Raw genomic sequence first — 23,600 nt, forward strand, 5'->3', positions numbered from 1 at the left:
AACAAAACCGTAAATGGATTGCCGTGATTTTCTGAGCCTTTCGACTGATCCAGAAAAACACAGAAGTTTATTGATGAATTTTCATCTCAAAATATACAAAGCAAAATCCAAGGTCTTATCCTTGTCCTATACTCTGGTATATTCTAGACTATCAAAACTAACAAATCCTAAGTTCTGCACATATTCCTAACCAGGAAGCATGAATCAAATCATACTTCCGACTGGCTATACGCTCTGGTACAAACTGTAATGACCCAGCCCTTTATACAGACCAGCACCATTAACCCAAATACAAAATACATGTACCTGTTCAAGATACATAGACAACCCGCCCTAAATAGGGACCTACGGGTGTAAACCATGCATAATTACAATGTAAATGTTGCAGAAAAACATAAACATTCATTGGAATTTCTACTAGACTTATACTGGAGCTTACTAATACATCCACAAGTACATAAATCCATACATAGAATAAATCCTTTTATTACAATCCTCCAGAAAGGACCTTAATCTAAGTTTAATACATGGTTCGAATGCTTACGTAAGCTAAACCAAAATACAATCTCCCTAGTCCCTTTAGCTACTAGGACCGACGTACTGATGGACCTGAAAACAAAGGCTGTATAATAGGGTGAGACACCTTTCAGTAAGGAAGAAAGTGTTACAATAGTGTGTGACTACATGTATGCATAATTTCATACAAACTCATACGTTTGAAACATTTGTTTATAATACTGTAACATATAACATTTATCCTACACATCAAGTATTTAAATCATGCATATGATTATTAGAACACCTCCATCTTGATATGACAATTTGCCTATTTACCCTATGGCACGAGTTGTGCACTGATAGCCTCTGATAGTGTCCTATTCGTGCAGACAAAGCCGAGCATCTTTTATAGTCCGACTGCCCCTTGGTTCATTTTTACCAGCAGCTTACTAACTCCTTGCAGCTCAACCATATAATATACCCATATTGATTTCTCATATATGGTTGCACTGTATTGCCAGCATCGGTACCTAGCCCTAGTAGTTTATTTCAACCCCCAAACTGGAATATCTTTCAACCCCTTTTACTAGAAGTTTCTTTCAACTTCTTTTGGTCACAAGCTGTGGTTCCAGTATCATAAATACAATTTATAGAAAAATATAGTAGCATGTGCAATTCTAGTATTTTCACAATTTCAGATAATCACATTACCAGTGCCTATCCACTCAATTTACCTCTTTTTGTTTACTGATACAGCTCGGTGTATCACCGAACTTTATTTTCCACATACTCAGTATAAAAATTGGAACTCCATTCCCATAATCTATATCAATAGTATAGAAAATTCATACATTTCCATTTCAACATATATCACACGAGTTTAGTTCAAAAATCCTCTAAATGACATAAATCTAGTAAACATCATTTAAAAGGAAAAATAAAGGATTCAAGCATCTCCTATTACAATATAAATGCAAATAAGTGATTTTCGTAAGATTTGGATATCATATGCCAAAATCCTTGTTTTTACCAAAAATCATAAAACCGACATTTCTACTCAGTAGAATTGAGTAAATAAGTAGTTAAATCATACAAATAAGTGTAAACTAGCTTTTTAACGGTTTAGTTTTCCAAATATAACTGTTGTAATCATTTTCCCCTTACCTTTAACTCGAAATGAAACTTCGTATGAACACGGTCCAAATCGACAACCCGGGACCCTCAAAACCTAAAAAAACCATAGAATATAATCTTACTATAATTTCGACTACTATCCAAATATCCAATCAAAACCGATATCAGATCCTTATCTTGATTTTTGGGAAAACCCAAAAATCCTCAAAACAACGATCCGATCCGCTAAAGTTGTAGAACTTCCTCCTTTAATCCCCGCAGGAACTTCTGTTTTTTGAAACGAACCTAACTTATTACGGTTTGGGTCTCTACAAGAAATGAGATGGGATATCGGGGGAACAAGCTATCCATCGGTGCACTAGGGTTGTACCATTGATCAATTTACTCGTCTGAAACCCTCGTCTTTTGAGGGTGGCACCGATCTGATTAAGGTTGAGATGTGGATGCAAGAAATGGAGAAAATACTAACAATGACTGGCAGTGTTGAATTGCACCGAGGAGCAGAAGGTTCTTTTCACCACCTTCAAATTGGTCGGAGAAGCTGAACGATGGTAGCATGCGATTAAACTATTGGAGGAACATCGAGCGGTACCTATAGCAATGACTTGGGGTCGCTTCAAGCAGGTCTTCTAAGACCGATATTTTCCCACCACCACTAGGAATGCAAAGGTGGAGGAATTTTTTAGCTTGACTCAAGGATGCCTCATTGTTCAACAATACGCTGCTAAATTTTTAGAGCTATCTCGTTTTGCACCTTCTATGGTGCCAGTTGAATATTAGAAGGCAAGGTGGTTTGAGAGGGGCCTGAATCAAAGGATTCACGAGCATATGGCCTGTCTGCAGATTTGTGGGGTTGCGCATGTGTTCCTCGCCACAGTTAGTGTCAGCCATTCAAGCAAGGAGGCTACTCCTGGATGGTTGTCAAGGATATATAGTCTGCGTAAAGGAGGTACCAGGGAAAGAATTGAAGTTTACCGATAGTCCAGTGGTAAAGGAATTTTTAGATGTTTTTCTAGAGGAGCTTACCCGGATTGCAACCCAATCGTGAGATTGTTTTCGCCATTGAGTTACTTTCAGGGATGAAACTAATTTCTAAAGCTCCCTACAGAATGGCTCTAGCAAAGTTGAGACAGTTAAAAGATCAGTTGCAGGAATTATTTAATAAAGGATACACTGCTAAATTTCTGGAGCTATCTCATTTTGCACCTTCTATGGTGCCAGATGAATATTAAAAGGTGAGGTGGTTTGAGAGGGGCCTGAATCAAATGATTCACGAGCATATGGCGTGTTTGCAGATTTGTGGGGTCGCGCATGTGTTCCTCGCCACAGTTAGTGTCAGTCATTCAAGCAAGGAGGCTACTCCTGGACGGTTGTCAGGGATATATAGTCTGCGTAAAGGAGGTACCAGGGAAAGAATTGAAGCTTACCGATATTCCAGTGGTAAAGGAATTTTCAGATGTTTTTCTAGAGGAGCTTACCTAGATTGCCACCCAACCGTGAGATTGTTTTCGCCATTGAGTTACTTTCAGGGACGATACCAATTTCTAAAGCTCCCTACAGAATGGCTCTAGCAAAGTTGAGACAGTTAAAAGATCAGTTGCAGGAATTATTAGATAAAGGATTTATTAGACCCAGTGTATCACCCTGGGGAGCTCCAGTTCTATTTGTCAAGAAGAAATACGGGATGATGAGAATGTGTATAAACTACAGAGAAATAAATAAAGTAACAATTAAAAATAAGTATCCTCTTCCCAGTATAAATGACTTGTTTGATCAGCTCCAGGGTACACGAGTCTACTTAAAGATTGATGTACGCTCTGGATACCATCAAGTGAAGTTCAAGGCAAAGGATATCTCCAAAACAGCATTCTGAACCCAGTATGGCCACTATGAGTTTTTGGTCATGCCATTCGGACTGACAAATGCTCCGGCTGTCTTTTTGGATGTGATGAATAGAGTCTTTCATCAGTACTTGGACTAGTTCGTAGTGTTTTTCATTGATGATATACTGGTCTATTCGAGGAGTTTCGAGAAGCATGAAATGCACTTGAGGTTGGTACTTCAGATGCTCAGAGAAAGGAGATTGTATGCCAAATTCAAGAACTGTGAATTTTGGTTAGAGAAAGTTGCATTCCTTGGGCACGTAATATCTAGGAATGGAATCTCTATAGATACCAGTAAGATAGAGGCAGTGGTGAATTGGGAGAGACCAAAAAATGTTTAGGAGATCAGAAGTTTTTTGAGACTGGCAGAATATTATCACCGGTTCGTAGAGGGATTTTCTAGACTATCAGAGCCTCTAACGCGCCTAACCAGGAAAAATGCTAAGTTTGAATGGAATAATGATTGTGAGCAGAGCTTCTAGGAGTTGAAACGGCGACTAGTCACTGCACTAGTTTTGACCATTCCATTAGGGGATGGAGATTTTGTGATCTACAGTGATACGTCCCTGAAAGGACTTGGGTGTGTATTGATGCATCAAGGAAAGGTGGTGGCATACACTTCTCAGCAACTCAAGGAATATGAAAAGAATTATCCAACGCATGATTTAGAGTTGGCTACAGTGGTGTATGCCTTAAAGGTCTGGAGGCATTATTTGTATGGTGGGAAATGTGAAATCTTTACGGATCATAGGAGTTTGAAGGAATTGAATATGAGACAAAAAAGGTGGCTCGAGCTGATTAAAGACTATGATTGCACCATCAGTTACCACCTAGGAAAAGCAAATGTAGTAGCTGATGCGTTGAGTTGTAAATCAAGGAGCGCATCTGTATCAGCAATAAAAACTGCACATCAAATTAGAATGGATTTGGAGAGACTCGGGGAGGAGCTTGTAGAGGGTAATCATTAGGCGTTTATCGCTAATTTGGTTGTACAACCCACATTACATGAAAGAATTAAAGTTGCTCAGGTGGAAGATGTGGAGTTAACGAAGATTATGGATAAGGTGCGAAGTGGTCAGAAGGCAGAGTTCAGTATTTCAGATGACAGAGCTTTGAGGTTCGATACTAAACTTTGTGTGTCAGCTGATGCTGAAATTAAGAATGTTATTTTGGAAGGAGCGCACCAATCCCTGTATACTGTACACCCTGGTAGCACTAAAATGTACAGGGATCTTCGGGAATCTTTTTGGTGGGGCAATATGAAAAGAGAGATCGTTGAATTTGTGAATCAGTGTTTGACATGCCAGTAGGTGAAAGCTGAGTATCAGAGACGGGCAAGATCATTGCAGCCACTTCATATTCCTAAATGGAAGTGGGAGCACATTACGATGGATTTTGTCACAGGGTTACCGCTAGCACTACATGGATAGGATGCCATTTGGGTAGTTGTTGATCGACTGACGAAAACTGCCCACTTCCTGCCTATCAAGGTTAACTATTCCATGAGTAGACTAGCTGAGTTGTACATTTACGGTAGTTAGACCGCATGGCGTGCTAGTATCCATAGTATTGGACCGAGACCCACGATTCACATTTCGTTTTTGGAAGAATTTGCAAGGAGCCATGGGTTGTTAGTTGTCGTTCAACACAACATTTCATCCTCAAATAGATAGGCAGATGGAGAGGACGATACAGATACTGGAGGATACGCTATGAGCATGTGTGCTGGATTTTGGGGGCAGTTGGATCCGGTTCATACTACTGGTTGAGTTTGCTTATAATAACAACTATCAGGCCAGCATTGGGATGACACCATGTGAGGCATTATATGGTAGGAGGTGCCGATCCCCATTGTACTGGAAGAGATTGAGGAAAGATAAACTTTCGGGCGAGAGATGATACAACAAACTCATGATAAAGTCAGACTCATCAAAGACAGGATCAGAACAACACAGATTCAACAGAAAAGCTATGTAGACACTTGTTGACAAGAGTTAGAGTTTGACGTAGGGGATCATGTATTTTCGAAGATTGCATCGATTAAAGGGATTATGAGATTTGGGAGGAAGGGTAAGTTGTGCCCTAGGTTCATTGGACCATTTGAGATTCTTGAGAGAGTCGGTCTAATGGCCTACAAGTTGGCATTACCACTAGTGTTGTCCAGAATTCATGACATATTTCATGCTTCCATGTTGAGGACATACGTTCCAGATCCCTCCCATGTAATCTGTTATGAGGCATTGGAGCTTCGGGATACTCTGACATATGAAGAAGTGCCAGTGCAGATTTTGGATCGAAAAGAGTTGGAACTACGTATAAAAAAGATTCAACTAGTAAAAGTTTTATGGTACAATCATGTAGTTGAGGAAGTTTCATGGGAATTGGAGGATCAAATGCATAAAAAATATCCACATCTATTCAGTGGAGCTCAGAGCGGAGCTAGTGAGTATAACTAGATAATAAGGTATATATTTTGATTTATATAGTGTAGTGTAGAATAGATAGTGTTTTGGTTTTAGGATGTGAACGATTTTGGGAGAATTTTCTTTGAATGGTTGTAATCTCTTAGAACTCTTTCTTGTAACTAGGGTATTCCTTCGCCATAAGTGAGGGTAATTAATAAAATTGTAATGTTTTTCTTTGAGGTTGGAAATGTGAGAGAGCAAATTTCAAGGACGAAATTTTTTTTTAGGAGGGGAGAATGTAGATACCTTGAAAATAGAAATGATAAGAAAAATAAAAGAAAAGAGGAAAATGGGTTGGAAAGGAGAAAACCAGTGATGGTTTTCTGAAGAGCTAAGAAAACCGTTGATGATTTTGTATTTACTGCGGGTTGGTTATAGGTAAAATGGTAAAAGGTACGGATTAAAACCCAAACCGTTAACGGTTTTGTGAGAGGAGTAGAAAACCGTCGACGGTTTTCTCAGCAATGCTGAAATTTAAGTAGTCCCACGGGCTATTTTTCTAAATCAAAACAAATCAATCTCTCCCTCTCTCTCTCTCTCTCTTTCTCTAAAACCCTACGACCCTAACTGTAACGACATGCTAATTTAATTATATTATATTTTATATATATATATATATATATAAAATAAAATACATATATACTGAAATTTACTGCTCTGATACCTTCCAGTTTATGTAAATTCAATATGTATATGTAAAGCATCCAAAAGCTTTAGAGTGCGCGTGCCTCCGGCAAAAAGCGAAAAAAAAAAAAAAAAGCGAAGAAGAAGAAGTAAAAAAAATAAAATTAGGGTTTTCTTTCCTAATGCAAGGAGGAAGCCTGGGCATGGCCTCCCCGATATACCGATTCGTTAGTCGCTGATATCGACGCGCACTCTATCTCTATTTCTATCACTTCAAATTTCGTCCCTTTTACAGCAACTATCTGGCCAGATTTCTGATTAGGTACACATCTTCTTCTTCTTCTTAGTGAGACCTTGCTAAGAGTGAATGGGATCACCATATGTTTTCTTGATCTTTCTCATTCTTTTGTGTGACGTTGATGATTTATTGTAATGTGTCAGTCCACGAAAATATCGATTTTGTTTAGCTATCATTCATGCCGATACTGTTTTGTCAAAAATAACGTTTAGCTTGGAAGTAAATGGGTTTATATGCCTGACATTGCCGTATTTCTGACATTTCGGTGTTGTTCGTTTGGGTTTGAGTGTCTGATCTCCTTAACTGGATATTGAGTTATACCTGGAAATAATTAGACTCAAAATTCAAGTTTGTAGTGCTATTTGTCTGGTTTCAACCACAAGTTGTTCCGTTTTATTATTGGCTCCTCCTGGATATGTTAATGTTCAAGAAAATTTGACGGGAGCTGTTGGGTGGCTTCTGTGGAGGACTATAGTCTGGTTTTGGCTCCTCTAATTTCATATACCCTAATTTTTATTTGGCCGAAAACTTGAAATAAATCCTGAATTCGGTAGTTTCTTGATAGACCTTAGGTCAAAGAGGGATTACAATAATCTTTCTTTTCCTTTTCCTTTTCCTTTGCTCACAACAACACTGAAAAAAAAAAAACGAGAAGGGAAAAGAAGAAGAAGAAGATAGGAGTTGTCTTTTGTCTGTATCATTATCTATTGTACATGGGAAGTTATTTTAATATCCAATGTCTAGGACACATTGGCACTTCTAGAAGCTTGAAGTATTTGTGTTTGACATGTATCAGATACCGACACCAACCCGACACTCCCAATGTGTATCCTATACATGTTGGAAATTAATTAGTTAATTAGTTTTTTACTTTTACACATGTCAGGGGCACTTCTCAAGACAACGAGGACACCTCTGAGACACTCTTGCACTGAAATGTTGTGTTTTGTTGTCCCTTCTATTTCTATCAACAAATTAGAAAAAAAAAGAGATTGAATGAGAGATTAAGAGTTAAGAGGTTCTTTGACCTTGGAGTGGTTGGACTTTAGAGCCCTCGTGCTACTATTATAGCATTGTAGAGCCTTGGACCTCTATGCTCCATAATTTGCTCTCCTCTTTAAAGCCATTGCTAATGTGCCCCTCTTTGTTAATCTCCCCCCCCCCCCTCCCCCGCCCCTTTTTTTTTTTCTTTTCGTTTCTTGATGAGTCATGCCTATTGCCACCATCAGCCATGCCTGTGAGTTGTTTTTTTGTTATTGGACCTATAATCCATCATGTGGATGTAGTTGATTGTATAAATGTAGTTTGTAAAATGTGTAATTGATTTTCTTGGCTGATTGAAGCAGTTATTATGTTTATTTTTATTTTCTATTTTTCTGTTTTTGCTTTTGTTTTTTCTTTTTCATTTTGAGGATTTAGTATCCTCCCTATCCCTATGCTTGTACATTCTCTTTCCTAATATATCTTCTTTTATTATAAAAAAATGTGTAATTGATAATTTTGCATAAACGGTGCTTATAGTTCATTTTAAATTAAAATTACCACAATGAATCCCCTTTGGTGTAATCTTTCAAAAATGTCTAATTTACCCCTATAACTACCAATGGTTACTCTAAAATGCTTCTTTTAACTAACCACAATTATTCCAAAATACTCTTAAAATTATGTCAAATTTATCATTATGACTACTCATAATTATCCCAAAATACTCCTATAACTATTTACAATTATTTCAAAATGCCGGTATTCTACTTAATTTTTTGTTATTTTATTTTTAATTTTTTAAAAGTTTTTAAAAAATAGTTGTGCAGCACCCACAGAGTGTGTGCCCATGGCTAATTATGATTAATTGAATTTTGTTTGGAACTCTTGTCGTAATTGATAAAATGCACATGCCTTTTCTGGCGGTGTTGTGATTGTGTACAGGTTAAAATTATGATAATATTGCTGCCTTTCAATGCAATAATTTGAGTAATATTACTTATTATTATTATTATTATTATTATTTTTTTTTTTTTCCTGACTTTAACTAGTCAGACACAACTGAATTTGGAAAATTGGATATTTATAATGCTGCAAATTATTTTGAATGACTGATCATTTTTTATAAATGCTGGATAAGCATTCTGGTAATAACACTTGGATTTCAGATGGTGGCATTTGATTATTTCGGAAACTCTAAATGTGGAAACTTGATTCTCTTTTTTAATATCTGTTGTGATAATCAAATTGCAATGAATGAACTGTCTGGGAAATGTCTGGAAAATGTGAATTGTCTGGAAAATGTGAATTGTCTGGAAAATGTGTTAATTTCAGTGCAATTACAAGCTGATAAGAGTTTGATCTGGATTCTTGGAATAAAATGAATCACCTAATAAGAAGTTGATAGTTTTATCGGAAGGATTTCAATTTTGTAGTAATTTCCCAAATTATAAAGGTATATTTTCTTTTCTTCTAAGGAATTAAATAACATTTTTTTTTTTTGATTTATCCTACCTATAATAATATTTCTTAATCTTTTTTGTGCTAGAACAGGTATTATATGAAACAGATATATGGTTACTTAAAACCACACATTGCATTTGAATAATTATAATTTGAAAAAATTGCATGCATTTTATCAAAGGTATTTTATTCTTTTGTTTTCCAGGTTAAAGGGTATTATGTTTGCTGGACATTTCTCATTGCTGGTGTGCAGTTCTTGTAGGTATGATTTTCATGCCAAATCCTTCTCTTTGGAATTTTTCTCATTGGGTATGGAAAGCCTTTTACTAGGATGATTTTTTTATTTTTTATTTTATGTAGTTTGATATTGCTCACATATACTTCGAACATTAGATTTAATCTTATTTACACAGTGATTCCTTATTTTGCAAAGCAGAATGTGTTCTCATTTTTTATTTTTTTCAAAATTATCGTTATTTTTTCATCTTAGTTTCTGAATTGAAGACCTAATAGGTTTTTTGTAGGCAATTTCGAAGGCTTATGCCACATGCTTTATGGTTTAGATTCAATCTCCTGTTCCTGCCACTTTTTTGTTATGCTTTTCCAGCATATTTTGAGGTTTGTATTGCATATTTTCTTCTCTTCTTTGTGAACAACTTGAAGAATAAATATAATTTATTATGTTTTTTTGCAGCTGATAGATAGTGTTGAGGGATGACTTGATCAGAATGAAAAATGAAATAGTTTGCATATAAAAAATAAAATCCATCCTGCCTTTTCTCTGGAATTGATAAACTATTTAAGATTGAACTATGCCATTATAGTATATTCTTTTAATGGTCTCATCTTCTCCTTCACCAGTAATTATTATGGAACTATGTGTATTGTAAAGAAATCCTTGACTAGACATGCCTTTTCTAAAAGAGTTAAAAATATTCAATTTTCAGGTGCCTCTTTAATTGAAATTCAATTTTGTTTTCATGTATAATGTATGACATAAAAATAAGTAAAAAATTTTTGCTTTTTAAATTCTAAAATCACTACCTATCACTTAACTATGGTAAAATGACTCTTTTGGTGTTCTTCCTCTAGATCTTAGTATTTGATTTCTTGTTGCTTTTTGTTGTAACAAAAATAGTGCTTTTTTGTTATACATTACTATTATGGGACATCTACAATGTTCACTGCCAATCTTTTTAGGTACCAATCTTCAACGGTTGGCCCAAACCCACCAGACTGCCCCTTCGTTAGTTACCAGTTGCCTCATTCAACCAATGTGGACCACCATTTAACCAAGCTTCCAATAGGTTAACTTCTAGCAACGTCAAAGGGATGGCTGAGAGATTCAAGGAGCCATGAAAGGGATGAGTCAGTTTACTGGAATGCCATGGCCATTGGCTGGTGATTTGAGCTTTGAGCCTTAGCTGCATCAATCCCAGCAGCTTACTGAATAGCATACAACCTTTTTTTTTTCTTCACCCTTGCAATTATTTTTCGTCATTTTTTTTTGAACAATCACAAGGAAATGGGGGAGAGCAATATCCCCAGCTAGTTCAAATGAAAAGCAGTTTCCAGATGGTGTCCATGGCCTCTTGATGCTATCTATAGAAAAAATTTCCTATTTCCAGCTTGACAAATAAAAACTATGGAAAATAAGGACCAATGATAGGGTTAGTTTTTGTGGCCGAGGACTTGGTGTTTTGTCTATGAAGATCAATTTTCATTTGATGCCATTCAAAATCATTTAAATAGATAGGAAGTCATTCTTGTTTGATTGGGTGGGTGTTAGAAAATTATGCATTAGGGAGATAACTGTCAGATATTTATCCTATATAATATATACTACATCCAATTACATCCTTGGTTGGGAGAATGTTCATTGTACTCATTGGTTCGTCCCTTGTTTAAGCTCTCCTCCCTCCATAATGCACTTATTAGTGCCTTTCTTGTGATGGGGCTCTCTTCCTTGGGATTTCCACTTCTTTAGGAATCTCAATGAGAGAGAGGTTGCTGAATTGATCAATTCACTCAATACATTGAATCATTTTGTTCCATCTAGGAGGGATGATAAGATAGTGTGGAAAGGCGATTCATTTTTGTCTTTTTTTCCCCTACATCCTTTTTTACTTACCTTTTCAAACCTCCCAGATCCAACTTGTTTCCTTGAAGCCACATCCTTTGGAAGGCTAGAGTTCCATTCAAGATTTGAACCTTTATTCGGATAGTGATTTTGAACATTATTAACACTCATGATTTTCTTCACATCAAATGGCCTTACATGACTCTCAAGTCTGATATGTGTGTGAAGTGCTATGAGTCCAATGAAAACAATGCTCACCTTACCCTATATTGTAGGGTTGCTACCCACCTTTTGAGCACCCTTTTTTCTCGATAAAGCTTGGGTGCCCCCTCTAGCTTCGGTGATTTTTGCTCATGAGTTATTGGTGTTTTGGAAGTAGTAATAGAGGAAAAGGGCTACGACATAGTGTGGTGTTTTCTATTTTCTGGATGTTATGGGTTGAAAATGATGCAAGAACCGTCAGTCATCACATACTCTCTCCAGTTTTATTGTGGGATAGAGCAGCCTTTTTAGCCTTTGTTTTGTTTTTTTTTTTTTCTTGTTTTTTGTTTTGTTTTTGTTCTGTTTTTTGTTTTCTGTTTTTTGTTTTGTTTTGTTTTTTTTTTTTTTTTTTTGTGGTTGGCTCTCAATGTTGCTAGAAATATAAAAATATTGATAAGAGATTTTTTGTGCTCGAGATTGGGGAAGACATTGGGGACCATTTAGTTGGTTGGGGTAGGGTTTGTAAGCTTGAGGGTGAGGGTGGTTTGGGACTGGGACCTGGGTAACCTAGCACAATGTGGTTTTCAAGAGCATCACCTTCGTGGATAATTGTATGGTGTTTTCCTAGGGAACCTAGGTCCTTATGGTATAAGGCAATTGACAGTAAGTTTGGAATCAGCAGAATGGATAGGAAGTTCAGGATTAATCTGGCTCATGGGAGCCCTCGAAGTTCATTTATCAGATTTCACAATTCTTCTTTTGTTGGGTTAAATTCTGTGTGGGCAATGAAGAGAGTTTTCAGTTGTGGATTGGGATAACTTCTTGTAGTGCAATACCTTGCCTTTGTTCTTTGACGTATCACTATATTGCTCCAATTTCTAACTTTTTTGTTTTTTTTTTTGTTCTTGAGGAGGTTACTATCTTTTGGGATTTCTGTTTCAGGAGAAATTTGAATAAGGGAAATTGAGGAGCTGACCCAATTATTGGGGTTGTAATTTCTCTTATGTCATCTTCTTGTACTGATTTTAGAGTTTGGGTTTGTTTGGGGGTGAGTTTTTGTGCAACGCAATGCTAATGGTTCTTGGTTTCCTTTGTAGTACCCAATTTGTAAATCTAAGACTCCATTTAAAATCAGGGCTTTTTATGTGGTCTTGCAATTCTTGACAAGATTAATACTAATGGTTGGCTGTAGGTCAGAAGATCTTTGAAAGCTGTCTCAAGATGTTTGCTCTCTATATGCTCACTTATTTTTACATTGTCCTTTTTCTTGAGATATTTGGTGCAGGTTTTTTATTTTATTTATTTATTTTTGGTTTTTTTTTTTGGGTGTTCTTAGGGAATTTTGGGTGTGCCCAACATCATCAGAGGGGTTCTTTCTTCAAAGTTGTAAGGATTTTGGTTCTTGTAAGGAAGCAAGAATGCTTTGGACGTGTACTATAAAAAAAAAAAGATTGCTTTGGGCTTGTGCTACTTTTTCTACTGTTAGTATTTGGTTGAAGTGTAATTCTAGAATTTTTAAGGGCAGGCCGCAGGATGATGGATCCAAAGATGGTGTGGAGTAGGGTTCTTTTTTGAGTGTTTTTATAGTTTTTATCTGCAGACAGCATATACCAAGTGATCTTGTTTTGGATATTTCTAGTGAGTTTATGAGTCACTAAAGCAAAAAGATAAGGACCTTGATGTACAATTATTGTGATTGGAAATTCTCCTTCTCCAGTCCTAACGCTTGTTGTTACTCTATCATACATATCCTTAATGACTTAAGTATATCTACTGTAGACTCCCTTCTTTTCTTAAACTGACCAAAGAACTTCCTTTAGTTCCTTAGATACTTTACATAGGCTTTCTCTAGGTCATTGAAAACTATATGCAAATCCCTTTTCTTTTTCCTAAACTTTTCCATTAGTCTTTTTAAAAGATAAATAGCTTCTGTTATTGATCTCCTAGGCATAAAACGAAATTGATTCTTTGAAACTTTCGTTTCTAGTCTTATTCTTTGCTCAATTACCCTTTTCCATAGATTCATCGTATGACTCATAATTTTAATTGCGCGATAGTTATTACAATTTTGAATATCACGTGTGTTTTTATGTATAAAGATATTGACATGCTTTTGCTCCATTCCTTTAGCATTTTCTTGGGTTTTATAATAGTATTGAATAGATTAGTTAACCATATACTTCCTTATCCTCGAAACATTTCCAAACTTCAATTGGTATGTTATTAGGTCCTATAGATTTACTACTTTTCATCTTTTTTAAAGCTATCTTAACTTCAAGGACTTTAATTTTGTGTATAAATCTCTTATTTTTAGTCCTCTCCTCATTTGTCACTTCCAAGCTCAAGCTTTCAGTTTGATTTTCATTCAACAATTTATTGAAGTATCTCTGCCACCCCTCTTTTATGTCTTCTTCTTTGATTATGACTTTATCATTTTTGTCCTTGATACATTTTATATTGCTTAAATCTTTGTATTTTTCTTTCTCTAGCTCTAGCAAGTTTATAAATGCCCCTTTCTCCTTCTTTGGTATCTAGTCTAGCATATAGAGTAGCATAGGCTTTATGTTTATCTTCACAAATAGCATTTTTTGCATTTTTTTCTAGCCTTTTAATACTTCTCAATATTTTCTAGTTTTTTACAACATGTTTTATATCTATTTCTTTATATCTTTACGGATTTTTGGACATGTTGATCCCACCATCAAGTTTCTTTACTGTCAAAGTATCGCCCTTTAGATTCACTTAAAACCTCTTTTGCTATTTTCATGATAGAGTTAGCCATTCTGTTCTGCATAGTGTTCACATCTATCTATTTTTATTCCCAATTGTCTAAATCACTCTCTTTAATCTTTTTATTTTTGAATTTTCCTATATTTTCTCCCTTTAAGCTCCACCGTCTAATCCTCTTGGATTGATTTATGTTGCTCTTTCTTTTCCATTTTTTTAGTATATGTATCTAATACTAGGACTTCATGTTGTGTAGTCAAACTATCACCTGGAATAACTTTACAATTTTTACTTGATAGATGATCTTCCTTCCTAGTTAAAAAGAAATTTATTTGGTTTTTATTTTGCCCCTTTTTTGAAAGTTATTAAATGTTCTTCGCTTTTTATAAAACAGGTATTAAATATAACCAAATAGTAGGACATGGCAAAATCTTAAATTGCATTGTTGGCCTCGTCTTTATCTCCATATCTATGGCCTTTATGTATCGTCTCATAACGTATATTGTCCTTTTCAATGTGTCCATTCAAATCAACTCCTATATATGCCTTTTCAGACCTTGGTATCCCTTGTATAATATTTTCCAAATCTTCCCAAAAATTGTCTTTTGAGGTTTTCTTCTAAGCCTGTTTGGGGAGCATATGCACTAATGACATTTACTATCTTTAGGCCTAGAATTATCTTGATTTTTTTGGTCCTATCCCCTATTTTTTTAACATCTACTACATTATTTTTTATGTCTTTGTCTACAATGATTATCACCCCATTTTTATGTTTCTCTTTTTCAGTATACCAAAGTTTAAATCCTGATTTCTTAATTTCTCTAGCTTTCTCCCCTACCCTTTTTGTCTCTTGGAAGCAAATTAAGCTAATTTTCCTTCTAATCATTGTATTCACAATCTTTGTACTTTTGTCCATGTGTCCGTTTATTCCAAGTTGCTAAATCTAATACTAGTTTCATATGCTAAATTCTTAGCCCTCTCACATCTAGACTGACCCAGTCTACTCTTGTCGATTTCTCACGGCACTCGGGTGGTATAAGTGTAAAGCGTCACTTGTAGGGAAGGCCTTAGTGAATATTTGGTAAGGATTCATGTTATAAAGATCTGACAAGTTTTACGTTGGCTGTCAACTACCTAAAACAACCCTATTCCTTTATCTGGGCTTAGGATCGACCATGTGTACAAAGATAATTTGTGTTACACGAGCGAAATACAAGAATTAACAATTTTGTGTTCGTATTTTAACATACTTATTTCACAAAGACAAAAATGCACAAACTAAAAACCTACAAAATTTACCCTAAGCAATCTAAACTTAAAAAAGTCTACTAACATCCTACCATGCATCTAGTTTACAATTTTTAATATTATTTTTATGATATTATATACTGCAGAACGCATGTAAATTGGAATGAGATTGTAATGACTTAATAGCCCTTGAATTGTTGGAGGACATTGCTGACGATCGTGTAAATTGGCAAAAAGGGGTTCATGTAGCCGACCCCACATAGTGAACTTACATCTTTGTTTGTTGTTGTATATATTGCAGAATGCATAGTGGTCAAATAAGATGAATAAAGATAAAATTTGGATCCAGCACTACCAGATAACAGTTAGTGTTATTAACCTTTTTGGTGGTGGTTTTTTAAGAAGATGAATCATAAGAAACTGATTTGTGGTGGTGGCTTTTTAAGAAGATGAATCATAAGAAGCTGATTTATCTTGCACCTCAAGTTGCAGAACTTTTACATTCATTGGCTGCAAGCCTGCAGCTTTCCATATGCTGTTCCTCTTTCTGATAAATTCCTACATTTTTTCAATGTTGTATTTTGTGAGGAATGATTTCTTTTTCTTCCCAGCCTTGCATACTTGTGATCAAGGTTTAGCATTTGCAGTTTGAAGTATATGCACTTTAAATGCTAGGTTCCTGTTAGAATCCTTGTTGATTGCTTCAAACTAGGTTGATCTCCTTTGTGGTTCTCTCTAGCTTTGTTTTGTACTTGGTAACATTAAGCCCCGTGCCATCCTTCTGATCTGTTTTTTCTTATTGAACAAACGAATGAACAAATGAATATGCCGATTTGACTTATCTTGGATTTATATATTTTGAATTTAGGTTCACCTATATGATGCATGCTGCTATGGTATTGCATTGAATTGTCATATCACATTAATTTTATCAGCCAGTACAATGACCTGCTGTATGGGTTAGGAGAAAGTTTTCATTTCTTACTGTAAGCACTGCACAGCCTTTGATTACAATCAATTAAAAAAATATACCTGTGAACAATCTTGAGGCAATCATCAAAACTTGTGCTGGCCAGCATAAGTTGAATAATCCAATATAGAACTGGGGAATCCATGTGTCATATTGTCCTGCATTAATGGTCACTTGCCCAGCCAGATCTTCCTTCTTCAATAGACATGTAGTGACAGCATATGTGGGACAGTTCTTTTGATCAGGTACTAAAGTAGTGTGCAGAAATTTATTTTAAATGAAAGGAAAGTGAAGACAAAGAGCTGGAGTTCTCTAATAATGATAACATAAAAAAATCTGTGAAAATATTATAATTTACATCATTTCAATTATTTCATCCCATCTTGCAGATCATCAACACTTAAAATACCCGGACCTTCTATTTTCCTTATTTAGCTCCTCACATAGTGCAGGAATTAGTACATAGTTTTAGTCTTCCAGCCTTATTTCACAAGTTTCCGCAGATTATTTCCAGTATCTAACTGAAGAATGTCTGGAAGTTAGAATTTAGAACCCTTGTTTTCAACTTGTGTTTTATTTTTATTTTTTAAATTAATATAAGTTCTAACCAAAAAAATAAATTTTTTTATCCCATTTGATAGACTGTTTACCATATATTAGTTTGAGTTTATCTTGACTATTTGATAGTAAATATGATGAATATAGTTTACAAATTCTGCTTCATGTTTTAAAAGCTATTAATTTTTTTAGGAGCAGGATTAGTGTAAAAAATATTTAAAGCAATTCACAACCAGTTTGCGGGCATAAGAGGTTGCAGTGGACAGAAGCAGTGTGCAATGGACCCTAACAGTCATTAAGTGTGATTTAGGACATGTAGGAGATATTATCCCATAATGGTTTCTTAAGGCACTGAGTGACATTGTTTCTGAAAACCATGTCATATTCAAGAGTGGAAATTGTGTCATAGCCTCGTAGGAAAATAGCACCCACCTTGTATATGTAGTGGTATATTATGAACAATATGCATCCTTCATTCTTCAAGAAAAGCTTGATTAACTGTGTTTAGGATGATTAGGACTATCGGTCCACATCCTTGGTGATAAACTGATTTGATCTGAGATATTGGAATTGGAATGAGTTTGGCAGTGGATTACAAAATCAAAATCTTGGTGATCTTTCTATCTTTTAAATGGGAAGTCTACTTTGAAATAATTTGCCTTGCACCCACGCCCTGGAGCATCTATATTAAAAGGTATTACACAAAGATAGCTATGGATGCTGTTCAAAATTGCAAATGCGCCTATCAAAAAATATCTTTTAAGTAATCAAGAGATGGTCTGAAAACCTTTTCTGAAGCAGGTTTTCTATTCATATTATTATTTCTAATAATTTTTTTTTTATTGTTCTGGATATAGAAATATACAGGTCATGCTAGGAAGCTTCATAGTGTTTTTTCCATTTCTCATCATTGGGCGATTGTTTTGAAATTTTTCTGCGCAAAATTTGTCTGTTTAATTGCTTTTTGATGCTGTTTCCTGCCACCCTATGGATTGTCCATCTATTCAATTGTATTTCATCAGCATTGATGGTTTAACAGGTTGATTAGAGTTATATTTTTCTACACCTTTAGATTTAGGGCTGACTGGCTGATAGCTTCAGTTGCTTATTTTTAATTTTACTTCAAATTTTTGATTTCATATGTTTTTGGTACTCAGTACTGACATCCAGCGCTATATTGGTATCTCATTTTTTCCTTGGACTTTCAATGAGGAAATTTCCTTTTGCAATGTTTAAATTTGGGAGAATACAAATTAAGGATTGGTTGATTAAATAATGAATGAGCATTATGAGAAAGTGCCCATATTAGAGTTTGAAATGTTTTGGGTACACCCCTCATGGTTGCAGGCTTTGTAAGTCAGACATCTCAACCTGATCAGTGGTTTGCATCATCTTTGTGTTGCTGATTTTATGGATGTGTCAGCCTTCAGTTCATATTTTCTCAAACTTGTCTGTATTTTATCCCCAGTCCATGGTTCATAAATCCATGTCTAAATATGGCTTTTGGATAGGAGCAGGGCCTGGCTTGTTCATTTGAATATTTTCTTCTTGTAGTGTAGTCATGCATAATGTCTTACCAAGATAAAGTTTCTGTTAGGGGAAAAGTATTGGCAGTTGCCTAGGGAACATAACTGATTTTGAAAAAAACTTCCTGTACATCAGGTGTTGATGTTTTCCACAAATTTTTCGTTGAATATAAATTCTCTGTCCTCCCACAAATTGTACAAAGATATTCACATTTGAATATTTCATACTAAAACTTTTTTACATTATAAAAATGTAGCTGATATTTGTATCATTGTTTGTCCATTTGAAATGAGTATTCCTGTGCTCCATTCCTTAGGAAACTATTACAGATGGTTGCCAATTACAGTTCCATGGGAGATTGCAGGTTATGCTGTGCTGTTCTTTTTGAAAGAAAGCCCATTCAATTGCCTTTTTATTTGAAGTAGCTATGCTACCCACTGGAGCAAAAGAATCTCAACTCCGCGAGAGCAACAGCCAGAAGGTCCACCCCCAGCCAATGGAAGAGGCTATGACTCAGAATCCAGAAGCTCTGGAAGCCCTGATATCCAAGATTTTCACAAACATCTCCTCACTGAAGTCTGCTTATATCCAGCTCCAAGCTGCTCATACTCCTTATGACCCTGACAAAATCCAAGCTGCTGATAAACTTGTTATTTCAGAGTTGAAAACCCTCTCGGAACTCAAACATTTCTACAGGGAGAACAACCCAAAACCGGTTTGTGTTTCTCCTCAGGACTCACGCTTGGCTGTAGAAATTCAGGAACAGCAAAGTCTCTTGAAAACTTATGAAGTTATGGTGAAGAAATTTCAGTCTGAAATTCACAACAAAGATTCTGAAATTCTTCAGTTGCAGCAGCAGATTCAGGAAGCTGACCAGAAGCGGACAAAGCTTGAAAAGAATCTTAAGCTTAGGGGCATGTCAGCCAAAGAATCAGATGGTTTAGGAGATGAAAATAGTTTCTTTCCCATGGATTTGTCCCCTGATATCTTCACGTCAGCTGCAGAAGTTGCTTTCAAAGCCATACACGATTTTTCCAAGCCATTGATCAACATGATGAAAGCTGCAGGGTGGGACCTTGATGCAGCTGCCGACTCCATTGAGCCAAATGTTGTTTATGCAAAGAGAGCTCACAAGAAATATGCATTTGAATCCCACATATGCCAAAGAATGTTCAGTGGATTTCAGCAAGAAAGCTTTTCTGTCAAGTCAGCAGATAGTATTACAGTGACCGAAGAGAGTTTCTTCCAACAGTACGTTGCACTTAGGGAAATGGATCCACTGGACACTTTAGGCCAAAACCCAGATTCAATTTTTGGGGAATTTTGCCGGAGCAAATATCTTGTGGTTGTTCACCCAAAGATGGAGGTTTCTTTCTTTGGAAATTTGGATCAGCGAAATTATGTGATGGGGGGTGGGCATCCAAGAACTCCTTTCTATCAAGCTTTTCTGAAACTAGCGAAGTCAATCTGGCTTTTACACAGGCTGGCTTATTCATTCGACCCCAATGTCAAGGTCTTCCAGGTCAAGAGGGGGAGTGAGTTCTCTGAAGTTTATATGGAGTGTGTTGTGAAAGATTTGGTTATAAATGGGACTGACCAAAAGCCAAGGGTTGGACTAATGGTTATGCCGGGCTTCTGGATTGGGGGCAGTGTGATCCAGGCCCGGGTTTATTTAACGAGCATGAAGGTTTCCGAATGACTCACCGTCGGGTGGAGCAAATCTTTGTCAAAATGTGTATTTGTTGTTGTACGTTTCTGAATGAACTTTGCCACCATTACAGAGTGCTGTCTGTCAAAAATATGCATTTAGTTTGCGAATGCTCTATAATTTGTAGTTGTATTGATGTAATTATTATCTTCTTGTTTGAGATGAAATGAGCTTCTCATTTCATCTGTTGATCTCTCTCTCTCTCTCTCTCTCTCTCTCTCTCTCTCTCTATATGTGTGCGCACTTGCCCCCGAGCATGTATTCTCGGCAGTGTATGGTGAGACGGGAGTTTCCCAATTTTTACTGTTATATTTCCGCCTTATTGTTGTTACTTTTCTATCTCTGCATATATTACTGTGCATGCTATTTTCACAAGTACTGTTTTGTATGATTGGCGTGTCTGAAGAATAATCCTCATGGTTTTAAATGTACCAGGTTTGAAACTTTTTTTCAGTCGTCCTGATGACAGCTAATTTCGGCAATCTTAAACCGAAAAAAAAGTTCACTTTTCCTTGAAACTTTTCCACTAAGCTTTTGGTGAAACATTTAAAGAAATAAGTATTTTTTTAAAGTACCTAAGTCAATAAGTAGCTTTTGTTATACACTTAAATAAATATTTATTTTAAAAAATATTTTTAAAATTATTTTCTTAGAAACGAAGTATTTAAAAAAAAAAAAAAAAAAGTTATTATTGATAAGTAATTTTGGATTATTTTTAAATAAATATTTGTTTGGAAAATATTTTTTATGAGTGGTTTCAAATTTCTCAGGTAAATTTCTCAGTATTTTTATGTCATGTCAATCAATCAAAAACTCTAACTAGTTAGTTAAATTTTGGCTCAGCAACGGACTGTTGATAAACCCAATAACAGCTCTCACCAATGCCTGAGCAACTACACGCTATATATATATATAGATGTAAAATTTACCCCTTCTTCATTGCAGATGAGGATCTGAACAAGAACCACTTGGAAGAAACTTCCTTGCGTCCAGACTTGTGAATTTGAGGTGCCTTGTTTTGGAAGGGATTAAATCTTCTTGAAGCAGATTGAGTTGATACCACGCACTTAAAAGAGTGCATGAAGCAATTTATTTTTATTTTTATTTTATAAGCAAATATACAGGTAAATAACTCCGTGGTCTCTAGGAAGATGGACTAGGTTTCACCTATCACCCTCTATTAAAAGCTTTCTAATCCTAGAGAAATATTTACAAGGAATAATTCAATGGGGGATGTAGAGTCGTGTGTTTGTTAAAAAGAGAGGGGTGAATTTTTTTTTTTAACTTAGGTTTTGCAAATGTTTGGTTTCATTTGGTGGCAACCGAAACATGTGGAGCATAACTGCTCATTTATGTTTTTTTTTTTTGGATTCAATGAAGAGGGGGCCAAAGCATGTGGCTTGTTATCCAACAAGCTTTGCAACTACAAAACAGAGAGAAACTGGTCCATTGTTTTTTGGCGACTTGGTGGGACAATTTCTATACAATTTTACACATTGCGAAGAGGAGACTTGTCGGAACCGAATAACCTGCCTAACAAGAAGTAAGATATATGTGACTCAAACCATCATACTTTAAATACGATTAAAGCTTTCTCACAGGATCGTACAAGTTATCACTATATGCTAAAAGCGTGAAGGAATGGATGAACTTTAAAAATGGTTAATTTTATTATACAACCCATTTTACCTTATAGTGTTATACTAATGAGCTGTCTTGAGGGTTTTTTTTTTTCTGTAGATAGCGTAGGTGTGAGGGCTGAGAGTCCGAGACCTAAGAGGTTGCAAAGTGTTCTGCACTGCAAGGGGTAGGGTGGGGGTCGAGGCTAAAAGAAAAACCCCATGAATGAATACCAGAGGCCGCTCATGGAGATGTTCATCCAAAAAAAACCTGCCAAACCTGGCTAGAAAACCTTTACGACTTAATGTTCAGCCAAAAAATCAACTTTGAGGATGTGATGTCAGAGCTCCAGCCAAATCTTGTTGTTTGCCTCCGACCCCACCAGCTCTTCGGTCAGACCGCCTGCGAAGAAGGTGGAAGGAGTGGTGCAGGAACGCCAGCATTAGCCACCCAGGGGACAGGTTGAAGGACACCAAGTAGGTTTGAGCGATGCTAAGGCCTCTCAAGGACATGAACATGCTGGTTCGGATGGACTTGGGCACGAATCAAGTCGTGTGGGTGCGGTGAAATTACTGAAGTGTTCTTAGGTTTTGAGTTCGCAGGTTCGCAGATTTCTCAAATGTGTTTCTACAATAGTGTATTTATTTATTTATTTAATTTTTAAATTGCGTTAACCTTTGGGATATGTCAGTGTGTGTATTGTTGAAATATTGGGTTGATAGTCAACTATCATTGTAATTAATTTTGGGATTTTTTCTTATTCTAGAGACAATGTACCTGTCTAGGTGTGGACAAATTCATTATGCATGTAACTTAATTGTAGAAACAATAAATTGATTATAGTATCTATACCTTTGACCCATCTCTATATATGTACTGTACGAATTCATTGAGAAATTGAGAACAAACAAATATTCTTCTCAAACCCTATTTTTTAAGTTGGTATCAGAGCGGTTCCCAAAGGACCTCTCTTTTTTCTTGATTGTGTCCTCCATTGATGCCACATCGAAAAAACTTTGAAACCTGCTCACGTTACCATGAGCAAGTCCGAATCTGAAGCATCTAGGAACAAACTTGCTCCTATCATTGTTCAATCCGAAAGTTCATCCTTCAACTTAGGGATTGTATTCAATGAGAAAAATTATGATGTGTGGTCTCAACTTATGGAGATGCATATTGTAGAGAAGGAGAAACTCTCCTTTATTCGTGGAAACTCACAACTACTTACCGAGAAGGATGATCAATATGAAAAGTGGTACGTAGGCAATCAAGAGGTCAAGTAATGGATGTTGATGTCTATGTTTCCATAAATTATGACGCAATATATTCGCTTACCTACTGCGCGTGATATTTGGAAAGCTCTTTCCAAAGCTCTTTATGATGGAGCAGATGAGTTATAAGTATTTGCCTTAAATAAAAAAGCTTTCTTTGCCGAATAGAATGACAAAGTACTCTCTGTGTATTATGGAGAAGTAACCGAGATTTTTGGTGAGTTGGATCATCGTGATAAGGTGATTATGGAGAGTGAGAACGATGTTGAATCTTAACGAAAATCAATTCAAGGACAAAGGGTGCATATTTTTCTTGCAAGATTAGATGGTGAATTTAAAAAAA

At 36.0% G+C, this 23,600-nt stretch overlaps 1 protein-coding gene across 5 annotated transcripts; it reads left to right on the forward strand.

The window, feature by feature from the left end:
* Window positions 1-6,646: 6,646 nt before the first annotated feature.
* On the forward strand, window positions 6,647-20,557 carry LOC131165797 (protein GRAVITROPIC IN THE LIGHT 1). Of its 5 annotated transcripts, none has more exons than XM_058123884.1 (4): window positions 6,690-6,926; window positions 9,553-9,609; window positions 9,861-9,965; window positions 18,975-20,557. In XM_058123884.1, the coding sequence occupies exon 4, from the start codon at window positions 19,086-19,088 to the stop codon at window positions 20,355-20,357; it is 1,272 nt and encodes a 423-aa protein (XP_057979867.1). In that variant the 5' UTR covers window positions 6,690-6,926; window positions 9,553-9,609; window positions 9,861-9,965; window positions 18,975-19,085; the 3' UTR covers window positions 20,358-20,557. The 5 variants fall into 5 exon arrangements, with proteins under 5 accessions (XP_057979864.1, XP_057979868.1, XP_057979866.1 ...); XM_058123882.1 differs by having other exon boundaries at window positions 19,023-20,557; XM_058123881.1 differs by lacking the exon at window positions 9,861-9,965 and having other exon boundaries at window positions 6,647-6,926; window positions 19,023-20,557.
* Window positions 20,558-23,600: the final 3,043 nt, after the last annotated feature.

This window comes from Malania oleifera, chromosome 10 (genome assembly GCF_029873635.1).
Source record: "Malania oleifera isolate guangnan ecotype guangnan chromosome 10, ASM2987363v1, whole genome shotgun sequence".
In the NCBI taxonomy this organism is placed as follows: Eukaryota; Viridiplantae; Streptophyta; class Magnoliopsida; order Santalales; family Ximeniaceae; genus Malania; species Malania oleifera.

Bases quoted from the DNA above. Each gene is read 5' to 3' on its own strand.
- LOC131165797 (XM_058123881.1), top strand. From the start codon at position 19,086: ATGCTACCCACTGGAGCAAAAGAATCTCAACTCCGCGAGAGCAACAGC.